This window comes from Anomaloglossus baeobatrachus, chromosome 2 (genome assembly GCF_048569485.1).
Source record: "Anomaloglossus baeobatrachus isolate aAnoBae1 chromosome 2, aAnoBae1.hap1, whole genome shotgun sequence".
NCBI lineage: Eukaryota > Metazoa > Chordata > Amphibia > Anura > Aromobatidae > Anomaloglossus > Anomaloglossus baeobatrachus.
The window spans coordinates 247,530,866-247,544,825 of record NC_134354.1 but is presented as its reverse complement, the minus strand read 5'-3'; the positions used below and the strand labels follow the sequence as shown (position 1 = coordinate 247,544,825).

Sequence of the window (13,960 nt, the reverse complement as noted above, 5' to 3'; positions counted from 1 at the left end):
CCATAGTTTATCTATCATTTACATGACAGTAGATAAAGACTGACACCAAGTTTACGCTTACTTTCTTCTGACCTATTAAGTATATTATCTGACATAATTCTACCTTCTCTTTTCATATCCATTTTAGTGTTCCTTGCTCATGAATGTCCATCCCAACAGCCCAATAGTATTACTGTCCTCCTCACTTGTTGCAGTTTATCATCCTTTTCATGGGTTCTGATCCCAATATGTACCCTTCCAATTTCCCTCATGTTAAATCCCTTATCTTCGTCCTCTTTTTTAATATTTTTTTCATTTTTTTTTAACATTTTTGATGTTTAGATTTACATGCAGTTTAAAAATGATGTTTGAATTATAATGGTATGATTTCATTATGTTTCCAACTCTCTGTGAATTTTTACTGGTGACTTTGTATCCTCGCTCCCTTTTTTTCTAAAGTGAGCAGGGATGTTAATGGACACCTCTGTTTATTCCTAAGTTTTTATAAGTTCTTTTATGTGATTGTATCTGAGGAAGGAGATGGAATCTCCGAAACTCGTTATAATTTAAATCCTTTTGAAGTCTATTTGGATTGTCTCTTTTTACACAGCAGCGTAGCAATAACCTTTTCATCACCACTTCATCTTTATCTACATGTGGGGCTGCAGCAGCCATGGTATTTATGCCTAAATAGGTGATTGTGACTCGCACCACCTTCTATGGTAAACTGAACCTGTGACTTGCCTTGTTACCGGGCCGGCTCTCTTCTGCTCGGAGGATATCATGGTGACAGGGCCCAGCTCCATGTCACGGTGACAGGGCCCGGCTCCGTGACCCCGGCAGTACCGTTTTAATACATGGTGGGGTTTATTTACAGGCGAGGATAGTTCGTGACCCCTCCTGTGGTATGCAGGAACATGAATTCCGCCACTGCTATTCATTTTCCCCTGGGGATCGATGTTGATGCAGCTGAGTTGGTATAGCTCTCCACAGGTAGAGCTGAGCCCCAGGGCTCAAGATGGTGTTGTGGAGTAATGGCGGGGTGCAGGGCCGGAGACGCAGGGTATAACTGATCAACACAGGAATGCAGTCACAAGGTCTTTACTCACAGTTCCGAGTTCCAGGTTACTACGACTAGTCAGAGGCTGCCCTCAGAGTGCTGAGCCCTGCTCTGATGGGCCTCAGCCGATCCCAGGATAGTTCAGAGGTACAACCCGGTACACCCTTCAGTGTCCTTTCTTGGTCGTCTTCCTGCACTGATCTCTCCCTCCTGTCTCACGCCTGCACAAACAGAGCCACAAGCTGGTGTCCACGGACCCTGTTGGATGGCTTGAAGCTCTTGGCCCTATGTGGTCACATTTTCACTGGATGTGTGTTGATGTGGCTCCAGTACTTGCAGTAGCCTTAGCCTCCGGTTTGCTAGCTGAGTATCAAAGTTCTCCACTAGTTGAGGGGCCGGTCCCCTATGCGGCCAAGTCCCTCCATACCAGTATGCCGGTGTGGAAAAGAGTCCATGGGCGCACTTCCCGTAGCCCTAGGACTCCTTCTTTCTCACAATCCTGAGATGAGCTGATCCAGCCCTTGTCCCCAGGACCATTCTCCTTCGCTTCCTCTTCCAACTGGCTTATATTCTATAGTCTGCGCCCACTAACTAGATTCCACCCTTGGGCTGGCTTCGGACTGTGCCTTCCTATGGCGACATCAAAGGTGCAACTTGCCCTAACCATGGTCTAGTGGAGTGTTGGTAAATGAGAGTGTCTGTGTTTCTGTATACCGATTTGTGACCCCCCTCGTTACCTGGGAATGGGATGATACATCTTTGCCTAAGTTGCAGTACCTCTATGGCAACTGGAGCCTCAGGGGCACCACAAAATAAATGAAGAAATACTGAAATCCCAGAACTTTAGTCTTTTTTAAGTCTCGGGACAGCCTGATGCAATAAGGTGGCACATGAGGTACTGCCATCCTTACCTGGAAAATTGTTTAAAAAATTACCATTTGCCAAAGCTGGCAGCAGAGGTCATAGTTACTTGGACATCCAAGGAGGAGAGACTAGGCAGACACACATCAGGTCCAACAGAGGCAAGGGAACCTCCCAATACCCATACCCTTTTGCACTGGGTACATGGACAAGGCAGGAAAATTCTGAGTGGATTTTTTTTTTCTTAATAACGGGAAAAAAACAAAAAAAGTTTTCCGCTGCTCTCCACAATGTGTTTTGCAGCATGTAATGAAGTTCCTCCTTCTTATTTTTGTCAGCCCTTGCACTGATTGCAAAGGTTTTACTGTGGTAGGAGTCAGAATCTTTTTGAAATTGCCCCAACATGATATCAGAGTCTTTCCTCTACATCTCTTGCTGCATGTATTGCAAGCCCTCCTTCGAATTTAAGCTAGGCCTTCCATTCCGTGTATAGATTCTGCCAGGGTAGGAGTCAGAATCTTTTTAAAATTGCCTCAAAATGTAGTCAGAGTCCTTTTTTTTGTCTCTTGCAATTCCTCCTTCAAATGTAAGCTATGCCTTCCACTGAGTGTATAGGCTTTACCAGGGTAGGAGTCAGAATTTTTTTAAATTGCCACAAAATGTTGTCAGAGTCCCTCCTCTACATATCTTGCTGTATGTACTGCATACCTTCTTTTGAATTTAAGCTAGATCTTCCTCTGCCTGTGCAGGTTTTTTCAGGGTAAGAGTCAGAATCATTTTAAAATTGACCAAAAATGTTGTTAGAGTCCCTACTCTATGTGTCTTCCAGGGTGTATTGCAGTTGCTTCTAATTTTTTGGCAGAACTTGCACTTAGTACATAGGCTTTATTAGTCTGGGAGGCACACTTTCTTACAACTTTAATAGCATGTGTATGAGGCTCTCCTTCATGTCTAATACAGGGTGTATGGGAGTCCCTCTTCCTTTTAATTTTTGGCAGTTTTTGCATTGTCAACATAGGCTTTGTGAGACTCAGAGAACTTTGTTCATAAATTAAACAGGATGCGTCTGATCATGTCACTCACAACATGCCCAGATAAGGTAGTACAATGTTAAAATTACATTTACCAGTGAATGTGTTTTTCACCCTTGAAAGCAATGAGAAAGTGCAAAAACGCAACAAAAGTGCTAGGTGTGAACACAGACTGAGGTGTTTATGAGGCTTTTTTTGTGCTTCTTTATTTTGCCTTTTATGCAAGTCATCATAGAGGAAAAATGTTTCCTAACATTTTTTCCTGTAAAATGCATTTTAACTTCCATTTTGTATGTTTTATTTTCCCTTTGTGGAAGTGGCATAATACTCTGACAACATTGTTCCCAGCAGCGACCTGGGAGTCACAGATGCATGCAGCCATTTTCTCCATGCTGGGAGGGTCTTCCAGAAAAATACTCTCGTATCCCATTAACTTACATTATACTTATTACTGGAGTTGAGCACCCGAGCAGCCTGAGGGGCTCGATTCGAGAAATGAGCACCAGAGCATTTTAGTGCTCGCTAATCACTATTGCCGATGCACACATGTACTGGTCTTCATCAATTCCCTTGTCAGGACTAAAAAAGTAAAAACTAATTATTAAATGTATTTAAACCCTGCCCAATGTAGGATGTAATAACTAAAAAAGCATCCTAATTTGGATACAAGTGTATGAAGTGGCCTCAAGAGTTTGGTCTGCACCAGTCTCAGCAGAACAGCATGTTTAAACATTTACTTGCCACTTCCATCTCTGACAAGCTAGTACATGAATGCTTCTGCTCCCGTCAGCCCCCTTGCTAATCAATGCCCCCCTCACGGCCTATCTTATGGCAAGCTTGAAGCTATGTGAGAGGGATTCATATGTGAATGTGAATGTCATCCTCTCTATATACTGCAAAACTATTCAGTTTTTGCTTACTAAACTTTTAAAAAGCATTTATCATAGCATTTGGTTAGTTTTGATCATTTATTTTAGCAATCATTGAGGATTTAGAACAGGAATGATTTTATTAACACTCTATAAATGAAAAGACATACAAAGCAATAAGTAGGGTGGGATCTGGTGATCATAAGACGTTAATAGCGATATCCATATGTGTGACGCCCTGGCAAAACCAGGTAGTTATAAAAGTGTACATCCTCCTTGTTACCACCAGAAACCCACATTTAGGCATAACACATAGCCATTAAACCCTAGCCACCCCCTCATTATAATAGGGACACACCAGTGGGCGGGATCAGGTGGATGAAAACACCCACCTAGGGGTCTTGAGGTGTGAGGGGCAGGTACATGACAGATCAGTCTGAGTCAGAGAGAAGTGAAGTTCAAGTTGAAGTGTGGAGAGCTGACAGCAGTGTAGTCCGGGGTAGTAGCCCTTGGACTACCCGGCTAGGTGGCAGACAGTGAACAGGGCCACAGGCGATGGAGATCCGGTTGTGGGAGACCTAAAGTGGACCGGGCAGGTTTGTAGCCTGCTGGTACCGACAGCGGGAATCCGGTCTGGAGGCCATGCACAGTCAGGGTGCCTGGACCCCAGGGCGAGGAAGGTTACAAGCCCCTCTCCAATTAACAAGCCGGGGACAACGTTCCAGACTTTGTCCCATTAACTGCCAAGATAGAGCGAAACGGAAGCCCAACGCGGAGGATAGGGTGTCCGTCAGAACCCACTAAAATCCCAAGGGTCAGCTTTCGTGGGCCACAGCTCCCAACACAAACAGAACCAGGAGTGGACTTCTCCGTTCCAAGCAAAGTCATCCAAAAAGGAAAGAAAAACACAAAGTGCAGGAGGAAGGGACACCTGTTCACTAACCTGGGTGCGTGACCCGAATGCACCCTCCTAAGGCAGCCGGCCACCGGCAACTTGGTTTACTACTGGACTTGTGTGAAGTTACTGCACTGTGAGTACACCATAGTCCCCCAGTCCAGCCCGGCGTGCCCCCTCTGGCAGCCATTACTCCCGTGTTTGACCTTCGGGCCCCACAGACTACACCTCCCCTACCCGTAGAGGGCATCCCATCTTGCTGTCCCGCTCCATCAGCCCCGGGCGTCCCATCACCAGACAGCGGCGGTGCCACCATCCCTCACCGCAACCCACGGGTGGCATCACGACAATTCCCCTGTAAATACCTCCTTTTCCTGACGATTGTGAGGATGGGCGGCCATGAGAGCCCGGGTCCGGTCATCACTCAAGCCGTAGAAGTAACCTGGATCCGAGCAGACCCCCGAGAGAGAGAAGCGGCAGCGGCCACCGCCCGCAACATATGGATTAGAACATGTCTTCCCTTCTAAAGAGATATAAAGTCAGAAGGCCAGAAAGCATACTCCATGCAACAATACAAAAACAGGAGGAGAGGAGTAATAGTGCTGTAAAATATTTATTGAAAATAGAAATACTGTGGCAATTAAAAACATTTATGGTCAGAGAAAATACAGTGGAACCTCAGTTAACGAGTAACCCAGTTAGCGAGTATTTCGCTGTATGAGCAAAGCTTGCTGTAAATTTGTAACTCAGTCTACAAGCAAGCTTTGCTGTACAAGCAGATACTCACTGCACACACTTCCGGTTCCGTACTTCCACCGCGCTCTGACCCGCTCTTGCAGTCCGCACAAACACGCACAAACACACACAAACACACACAAACACGCACGCACACACACATATCATGCTCACCTTACCTTCTGTTCCATCGCCGGCCTCCCAGTTCTTGTAGTTCGGTGCTACAGGATGTGTATCAGTAACCATCGCGACGAGGGAGGAACTTACGCTGACAGCCGCTACTCTAAGGCAGCTCGCTGACCAATCAGAAGCAAGCAGCTCATGCCTTTGACGTCAGCGCTCTGGCACAGGAAGGTCCGGCATCGGTGGTGATGGTTACCCGATACACATCCTGTAGCGGTGAACTGCAAGAACCAGGAGGCCGGAGATGGAACGAAATGTAAGGTGAGCATAATATGTGTGTGTGCATGCGTGTTTGTGCGTGTTTGTGTGTGTTTGTGTGTGTTTGTGCGCATGTGGAATGGCACAATAGGGGACCAGGATGGGAGATTGCACAAGTTGTGAAATTAATTGTCTGCATTGCAATGATTTCCTATGGGAAATCTTGCTTTGCTAGACGAGTAAAGGGGGCTTTACACGCTGCAACATTGCTAATGCGGAGTCGTTGGGGTCACGGAATTCGTGACGCACATCCGGCCGCATTAGCGATGCCGTTGCGTGTGACACCGATAAGCGATTTTGCATCGTTGCAAAAACGTGCAAAATCGCTAATCGGCGACATGGGGGTCCATTCTTAAAAATCGTTACTGCAGCAGTAACGAAGTTGTTCCTCGTTCCTGCAGCAGCACACATCGCTCCGGGTGACGCCGCAGGAACGAGGAAGCTCTCCTTACCTGCCTCCCGGCTGCTCTGTAGAAGGAAGGAGGTGGGCGGGATGTTACGTCCCGCTCATCTCCGCCCCTCCGCTACTATTGGGCGGCGGTTCAGTGACGCTTCAGTGACGTCGCTGTGACGCCGCACGGACCGCCCCCTTAGAAAGGAGGCGGTTCGCCAGTCACAGCGACGTCGCCGGACAGGTAAGTATGTGTGACGGCTCTGGGCGATGTTGTGCGGCACGGGCAGCGATTTGCCCGTGTCGCGCAACAGATGGGGGTGGGTGCCCACACTAGCGATATCGGGACCGATATCGCAGTGTGTAAAGTAGCTTTAACTTGATTAACAAGCACACTCCCAGAAAGGATTGTTCTCCTAAACCAAGGTTCCACTGTACAGGAAAAAACAGGGAAAATAAACTACTGACAGAATGAAACATCAATAAATAAATTCACACTAGCACGGTATTGCAAAAATATTTTGCAGCACTATTACTCCTCTCCTCCTGTTTATGTATTGTCTGATCATAAGAAGTGTGTGAAATCTGGGAGCGAAATTTGAAGGTTGATAAATGTATTCCTATAGTTCACATGAAGTCATCTACACAAGGAATACAGAACTGCGTTCTATGGAAGACTGCAAGCTCTGGTCTGGTGGTCACGCTGAAAAACACAAGGCACAGCTGTCTATAAAGAAAGGGTTTAATATTTATGAACGTAACTGAGTGGCGAGAAAAAAAATTGCACTGCTAAAAAGTTACTGGTGAGTTAGCAGTAATTCATGCAAAAGGAGCCCTGACCAAGTATTGAGTGCATTTACTGTACATACTTTTCAGTAGGCGCCAACATTTCTGAGTTTAAAATCTTTTTTTCAGTTGGTTTTATATAATATTCTAATTTTCTGAGATAATGACTTTTGGGCTTTCATTGGCTGTAACCATAATCATCAACATTAACAGAAATAAACACTTGAAATAGATCACTCTGTGTAATCACTCTATATAATACATGTGTTTCTCTTTTTGTACTGAATTACTGAAATTAACATTTTAATGATATTCTAATTTATTGAGATGCACTTGTATATTCAATGTATAAAAGAATCCAACACTCACAATGAGTACTGGATTCCTTTATACAAAAAAAAATACCAGAGGGGAACAGGATTGGAGATTGGCTCTAAATTTTACAACTTTTTAAAAAGTTGCAATTGATGAGGTAAAAACATCTAGAGTTACTAAAATCTGCCCTCCAAACAGAAAATGAACAAATACAGGTAAGCACATTTAAAGGGGACTTATAAAAATAGAAATAATAATAGAATAATAAATTGGGGTCAAACCTAAGAAGAGACACAAACCTAGTCAAAAACAGGCAAGCACATACAAAGTAGACTAAAGAAATGGTGCAAAAAGAACAATTAAATGGGTGCGAACAAATAAAAGTGCAAAACAGAACACTAGACAAAAACGGGCTCAAAAGCAATGATGAATCATGTATATATCCCCCGAAAATAAGCCCCAGTTGTGGATCAATAATGAAGTGTCCGTGCAGCTAAAAAGGTTACAGATACTGCAGGACACTTCGTTATACACAGCGGGCACCCCTCAATCACACTCACCCGACGTTGAGCGGCAGGACCTGTAGCTAACTCACACCCGCACACATCAGATCTCACACACACACACACACACACACAATCAGATCACACACACACCAGATCTCACACACAAACATCGGATCGCACACACAATCAGATCGCACACATAATCAGATCGCACACACAAACATCGGATCACACGCAAACATTGGATCGCACACACTTCGGATCGCGTACATACTCACCACATCCAGCGACACTGATCTCCTCTCGCTAGCAGAACCCTGAGAGGCTGTGCGGTGGAGCGCAATGAACAGGACCTGCGGTGGGACACGTGACTTGCTCTCATCATTCCCTGCGGCCGGAAGCGCTGGATGTGATGTGTGCGCCCGCGATCGGCTGTGTGTCTGTGATCTGCTGTGTGTGTCTGCGATCTGCTGTGTGTGTCTGCGATTGGCTGTGTTTTTCTGAGATCGGCTCTGTGTGTCTGCGTTCAGCTGTGTGTAGCTGCGATCAGCTGTGTGTGCCTGTGATCATCTGTGTGTGCCTGCGTTCGACTGTGTGTATCTGTGATCGGCTGTGTATGCTTGCGATCGGCTGTGTGTGTCTGCGATCTGCTGTGTGTGTCTACGATCAGCTGTGTGTGTCTGCGATCTGCTGTTTGTTTCTGCGATCTGCTGTGTGTGTCTGCGATCTTCTGTTTGTGTCTGCGATCTGCTGTGTGTGTCTGCGATCTTCTGTTTGTGTCTGCGATCGGCTGTGTGTGTCTGCGATCTGCTGTGTGTGTCTACGATCAGCTGTGTGTGTCTGCGATCTGCTGTTTGTTTCTGCGATCTGCTGTGTGTGTCTGCGATCTTCTGTTTGTGTCTGCGATCTGCTGTGTGTGTCTGCGATCTTCTGTTTGTGTCTGCGATCGGCTGTGTGTGTCTGCGATCTGCTGTGTGTGTCTACGATCAGCTGTGTGTGTCTGCGATCTGCTGTTTGTTTCTGCGATCTGCTGTGTGTGTCTGCGATCTTCTGTTTGTGTCTGCGATCTGCTGTGTGTGTGATCTGCTGTGTGTGTCTGCGATCTGCTGTGTGTGTCAGTATGTCTGCTAGCAGCAGTGGAGGACAGCGTGCAGCGCCCACCGGAGATCACAGGATAACCTGGGAGCCACACAGACGTCCGGGTCTGGTAAGTATGAGTCTCCTGGGAAGTGGGCGGGGGGTGGGGGTCTGCTTTTTTGGGGGGTAAACTTATCCCCCAACCGTGTTTCTCCAAGAATAAGACCTCCTCCAAAAATAAGCCGTAGTGCTTTTTTGGGGGGCAAAAAAAAATATAAGACAGTGTCTTATTTTTGGAAAAACACGGTATATATTGTATTGTGTTGTACTGTATGTATATTTTATTCAATTCAGAAGCCATAAAAGGAAAATTATTAATTATTATTGAGGCCTATATATCATCTTGGTCCTTCTGGCAAGGCTTTATATTAATCTGTCTTCTTAGGCCCCTGTGGAAAAGGTTTTTCCCTGTGTTCAATATACACATTGGAAAATGATCACAACATAAATGACTAACTGGTCTTAAGAGGGGTATTCTGATGTCCAAGGTCCTATCCCAATAATATTAGCAAATACCACCAATTAGACATCGATATAATTCTTCTGATATACTCATGTCTCTTACCTTAAGTGCAGGGCACTACAGAAGCTTAGGTATCCATGGTTGCGACTACTCATATAGTGAGAGTTATTTAGTTGTTCATGGTCATAACTATGGATATCTAAGCCACGGCTATATTAGGAGAACTATACTACATCACCTATTGGAGGTATTTGCTAATATTATTATTATGCATTCTACTTCTACATATTAGAATAAGATCATGGAGATGGGAATACCCCTTTAAAGAGAACAGATCATGACAGTCCCTGACAGAAGTTCTGTTGCTTATCCATTTTATGTAAATACAAGCTTATAACCGGACTTTAAATTCATCCATTGGTTTCATAAATTACTCTTTTGAAAGCTGAAATCCTCCCAAATTTGGTTTAGGTTATGAAAATAAAGTTGCTGCAAAGCTGAAATAGTGATCATTTAATGAACACAGAAAGGTCAGATTTTGGCAAGACAAAAGTTTTGTCACCCACAGAAAGTAATGTGAAATTCAAACAAATAATTAACTTCTAATACAAAGATATGTTGCATAACATTGGCAAATGAAGTTGTGGTGCTCAATGATGTTCATGTCAAGGTGACTGGATAAGCGACAGAACTTCTGTCAAGGATTGTACATTTATCCTTCCAGAATCACTGAAAGTATGAATCAGGCTGGGTGCATGATTAGAGCCAGGTACGTCCTTCTCTGAAACACTATGGCGGGAGGGCAGGCAAAACATCAGACTAGCTAGGAGTTTCCCTACAGTTCCTTATTGGCTTTCAGACTATGTTTTCTCTGTAGTGGCTTTTCAGGGTAAGACATACATGGCGGCAATCGTGCAGCCAAGCTCTGATTCATGCTGCATGTAGTTCAGGCAGCATAAATTGAATGACAAATTAATTTTAAAGGGAATATGTCATGAGTAAATGACCTATTGTTTTCATCATTTTTTGTTACTTGTTTTTAAAAAATGGTATTGTCTATTTCCATAACACAATCTTTATTAAAACAAAATTATTAATCGTAAGGTATACACTGGCCTGATGGGCAATTTTAGACTCATGCTTCCTTCCGTTTTTTTCAATAAGCTCATTATCATCGAAGGCAGGATTGAAATATAGCTAACATTTCTGTACACAGCTAATAAAGACTCAACCAATCTCTGTAAGTCATGTCACAGCTGGCCCTACTCCTCCTACTCCACAATGACCTTTGCACTGGCTCATTAGATGCTTAAAAATAAAAGATAGGATCAAAGTCTGTTCATTGCAACTAATGTACATGTGGATTTTTTGAAATAATATAAAGTTAGAGTCTAAAAAAAAAATCAAATGGCAAGTGTGATATTTGCAACATTACTAATTTTATTCTTTTAACAAAGTTTGTGTTGTGGAAAAAAAAAAAACATTGCCACCATTCAAAAAAAGAAATATATTTACTACAAAACTTTATGTAATCAATAGTTAATTTTTGGTTTACACATTCCTTTGAAGAGAACATGTCATATAAAGAAATGCTAATAATTGACAGATATAGGGTTAATGTAAAGGTAAATAATGTTTTGATGCTATGCGGCTGCTGCACTAAAAGCCCGATTACAGGGGGAAATGATCTTTATTCCTTACCGGAAGCCTCAAGCTTTCAGTCATAGGGGTGTGACCAATACTGATTGACAGCTAGCTCAGCAGTGCATCAGTACAGAGCCTGCTGTCAGTCAGTGCTGGGGCATAGTTAAAGCCGCCACTCCCTTTGGATAGAGTAGTGACTGAAACCGACTGAAGCCCCAATCACTGAAAGCACAAGACAGACAGGAGGAAAAAAGATACTTTCCTCCCGGAAGTTGGACTCACAATGCGGTGGCCAAACGTCGTCAGAACGCTATTAATCCGTGACTTAACCTCATATCTGCAGCTTAACAACATTTTTCTACATGACAGGTTCCTTTTAAGGTTCAATGGGTCAGACAGACATAATCCAAAACAGTGTTCTTTGGTGGATTCCTGATAGGCAACCATTGGTACATTTAGCATAATACAACTATATGGCATATATCGAGATCATGTATATTGTACATATATAGAAGATCAACTGAGGAAAATCTGAGACTACATACCATTTGAAGAATTAAACAAAAATTACTAATAATAATTTCCCTACACCTCAGTAAACATAATGAAAGAATACTTTCTGTAATTTCAAAGTTTATATTTTTTTCCACAGCTATTTACTTACAAAGAACACAAGTTCATGATTTCCTAATTCTTTGTGAATCGACCTCTTTCTGTATGAATACTTCCAACTGTGTTTCAGCTTAGGATTGGTTATAATGATGACTATGGGGCTTAATGTTGCATAAGAGGATGCTAAAAAGATCGGTATGTCATTCATGTCAGAACTTACATTAGATAAGGTTAATGTATAAATCCACATTGCATTATCTAGTCCAAAAAGTACCACGTAAAGTGCCACCAATAAAATGACCGCTCTTGAAGCTTTGTACTCAGCAGATCTTTTTTGACCTCTGTCCGAACTCCTGATTCCTTTCACAGTTCTCTCATGCCGAAGCAATGTGTACACTATGTAAATGCTTGCAATCACCATCAGTCCCACAAACATAAAGTCCCGAATAGTATAAAAAGTTCCATTGACGATGTATGAAGTGTAGGTTAGAAAGTCGGCATCACAATATACCAAGTGAAGAGTGTATGGTGAAGAAGTTGTCATATTTCTCCTGGCGTGTGCATTAAGAATACTGTAAGGATAAATTGAGAGGTTGAAGAAGCAGAAAATAATGATGATGGTCAAGGCATTTTGTGGGACCTTGTGTTTTAGGAAAGTCCACAATTTAGTAGAAGGGGCAATCAGAATGCATTGGTGGCAGCTTAGTATACTGGTGACACAAATAGACATAGCCCTACCTACTCTGTAAGTAAAAATGACAAGTTTGCATTCAGTATCGTCTAGTAAATTCTCCATACCTATCGCGTTCAGAGCCTGCGGTATAATTCGAGAGAGGATAACTAGAAGATTGGCTGTGGCCAACATGGTCAATATTGTGTTGGTTGGAAGAAGCTTCTTCTCAATGATTTTGATTGAGGCAAATTGTGAAAGAATGAATATATTTCCTGGAATCCCAATGATCACAAGGAGGAAAAATCCAATTGCTTTAAAGAGTAGATAAAGGCCCATTGGACAAGAGATGTTATGTGTTTGCAACCTAGGAAACCGGAAATATTAACATACAAATGTTATATAGTATCATAATAATATAACAAGTGGATAATAAATGTATTTCATATGACTATAAATGTATATACTGTACATACACACACAATATCACTGTTAAGACTATTTATACAAATACAATTTCTAAAGAAAAGAATCAACAGAAATATAGTAGACGAACCTCAGTAAAGAGACAATGTTGGAATGTAGAGATGGTGAAACTGGCTTGTATTTATAAGCCTGTTTTGTGAAAAATGTCAAGTCACAGGAGATTAATTAAATCACATACATGTGAATATGGATGAGCAATTACTAAAATGCTCAAGTGCTTAGTACTTGAATCGAGCAGGTTGGACATTCGATTGGGCTTGTTTCGAGTAAAGAGTATAATGGAAGTCAATGTGGAACTCGAGCCTTTTTCCAGCAGACCTTCCCAGGAGGTCTGAGGGGGCAGTAAAATCACTGAAATCAATGGAAAGAGCACTCAAATGTACTTGGAACAGCATGGGGAAGAAGCCTGGATGCATCTCTAACTCCCAGGTTACTGCTGGGAATAATGTTGATAGAATATTATGCTACTTTTATAAACATACAAAACCCAAAGATAAAATGGATTTTACAAGAAATAAATGTTAGGAAACATCCTTTCTTGCGTAATGACTTTTAAATAAGGCAAATTAAAAAAGTGAAAAAATGACTGCTTCTTCCAACCTTTAGGCTATGTTCACACACGGCATTTTGCAAAATTTTTGCACATTTTGGAAACACGATGCAAAAATACTGAAATAATTGATATATTGCTTCTTTAAAAAATGTACATTTTCCATTTGAGACAGGAAAAAAAAAACAATCATGCGCATTAAATTTATGAAATATCCTAGCTTGTGCTGGTACTGTAAAAATCAGCTTTTAATGTGCAGAAAACTAATGAAAAAATACTACAAGAAATGCAGCAAAATACATGTTAACTTAGAGTTAATAGCCATCTCTCACCATATTTCACTGTATTTATTTAAAGTAGGAATTGCAAAACACCCTGGAAGTCACAAAGAGGAGGGCCTCAGAATAAGTTTTTGGACAAATTTAAAGAGAGTGGGACTTCTACAGCAGTGAAGACTATGCACTATATGCAAGGACTGATAAACATTTACCCCTGGGGATATGCATATATACCTGCAAGAGAAAATTAG

At 42.5% G+C, this 13,960-nt stretch overlaps 1 protein-coding gene across 1 annotated transcript; it reads right to left on the bottom strand.

The window, feature by feature from the left end:
- Window positions 1-11,765: 11,765 nt before the first annotated feature.
- On the bottom strand, window positions 11,766-12,734 carry LOC142289239 (olfactory receptor class A-like protein 1). Its single transcript, XM_075333581.1, has one exon. The coding sequence runs from the start codon at window positions 12,732-12,734 to the stop codon at window positions 11,766-11,768; it is 969 nt and encodes a 322-aa protein (XP_075189696.1).
- Between the last annotated feature and the right edge of the window lie 1,226 nt (window positions 12,735-13,960).

Bases quoted from the DNA above. Each gene is read 5' to 3' on its own strand.
- LOC142289239 (XM_075333581.1), bottom strand. From the start codon at position 12,734: ATGGGCCTTTATCTACTCTTTAAAGCAATTGGATTTTTCCTCCTTGTG.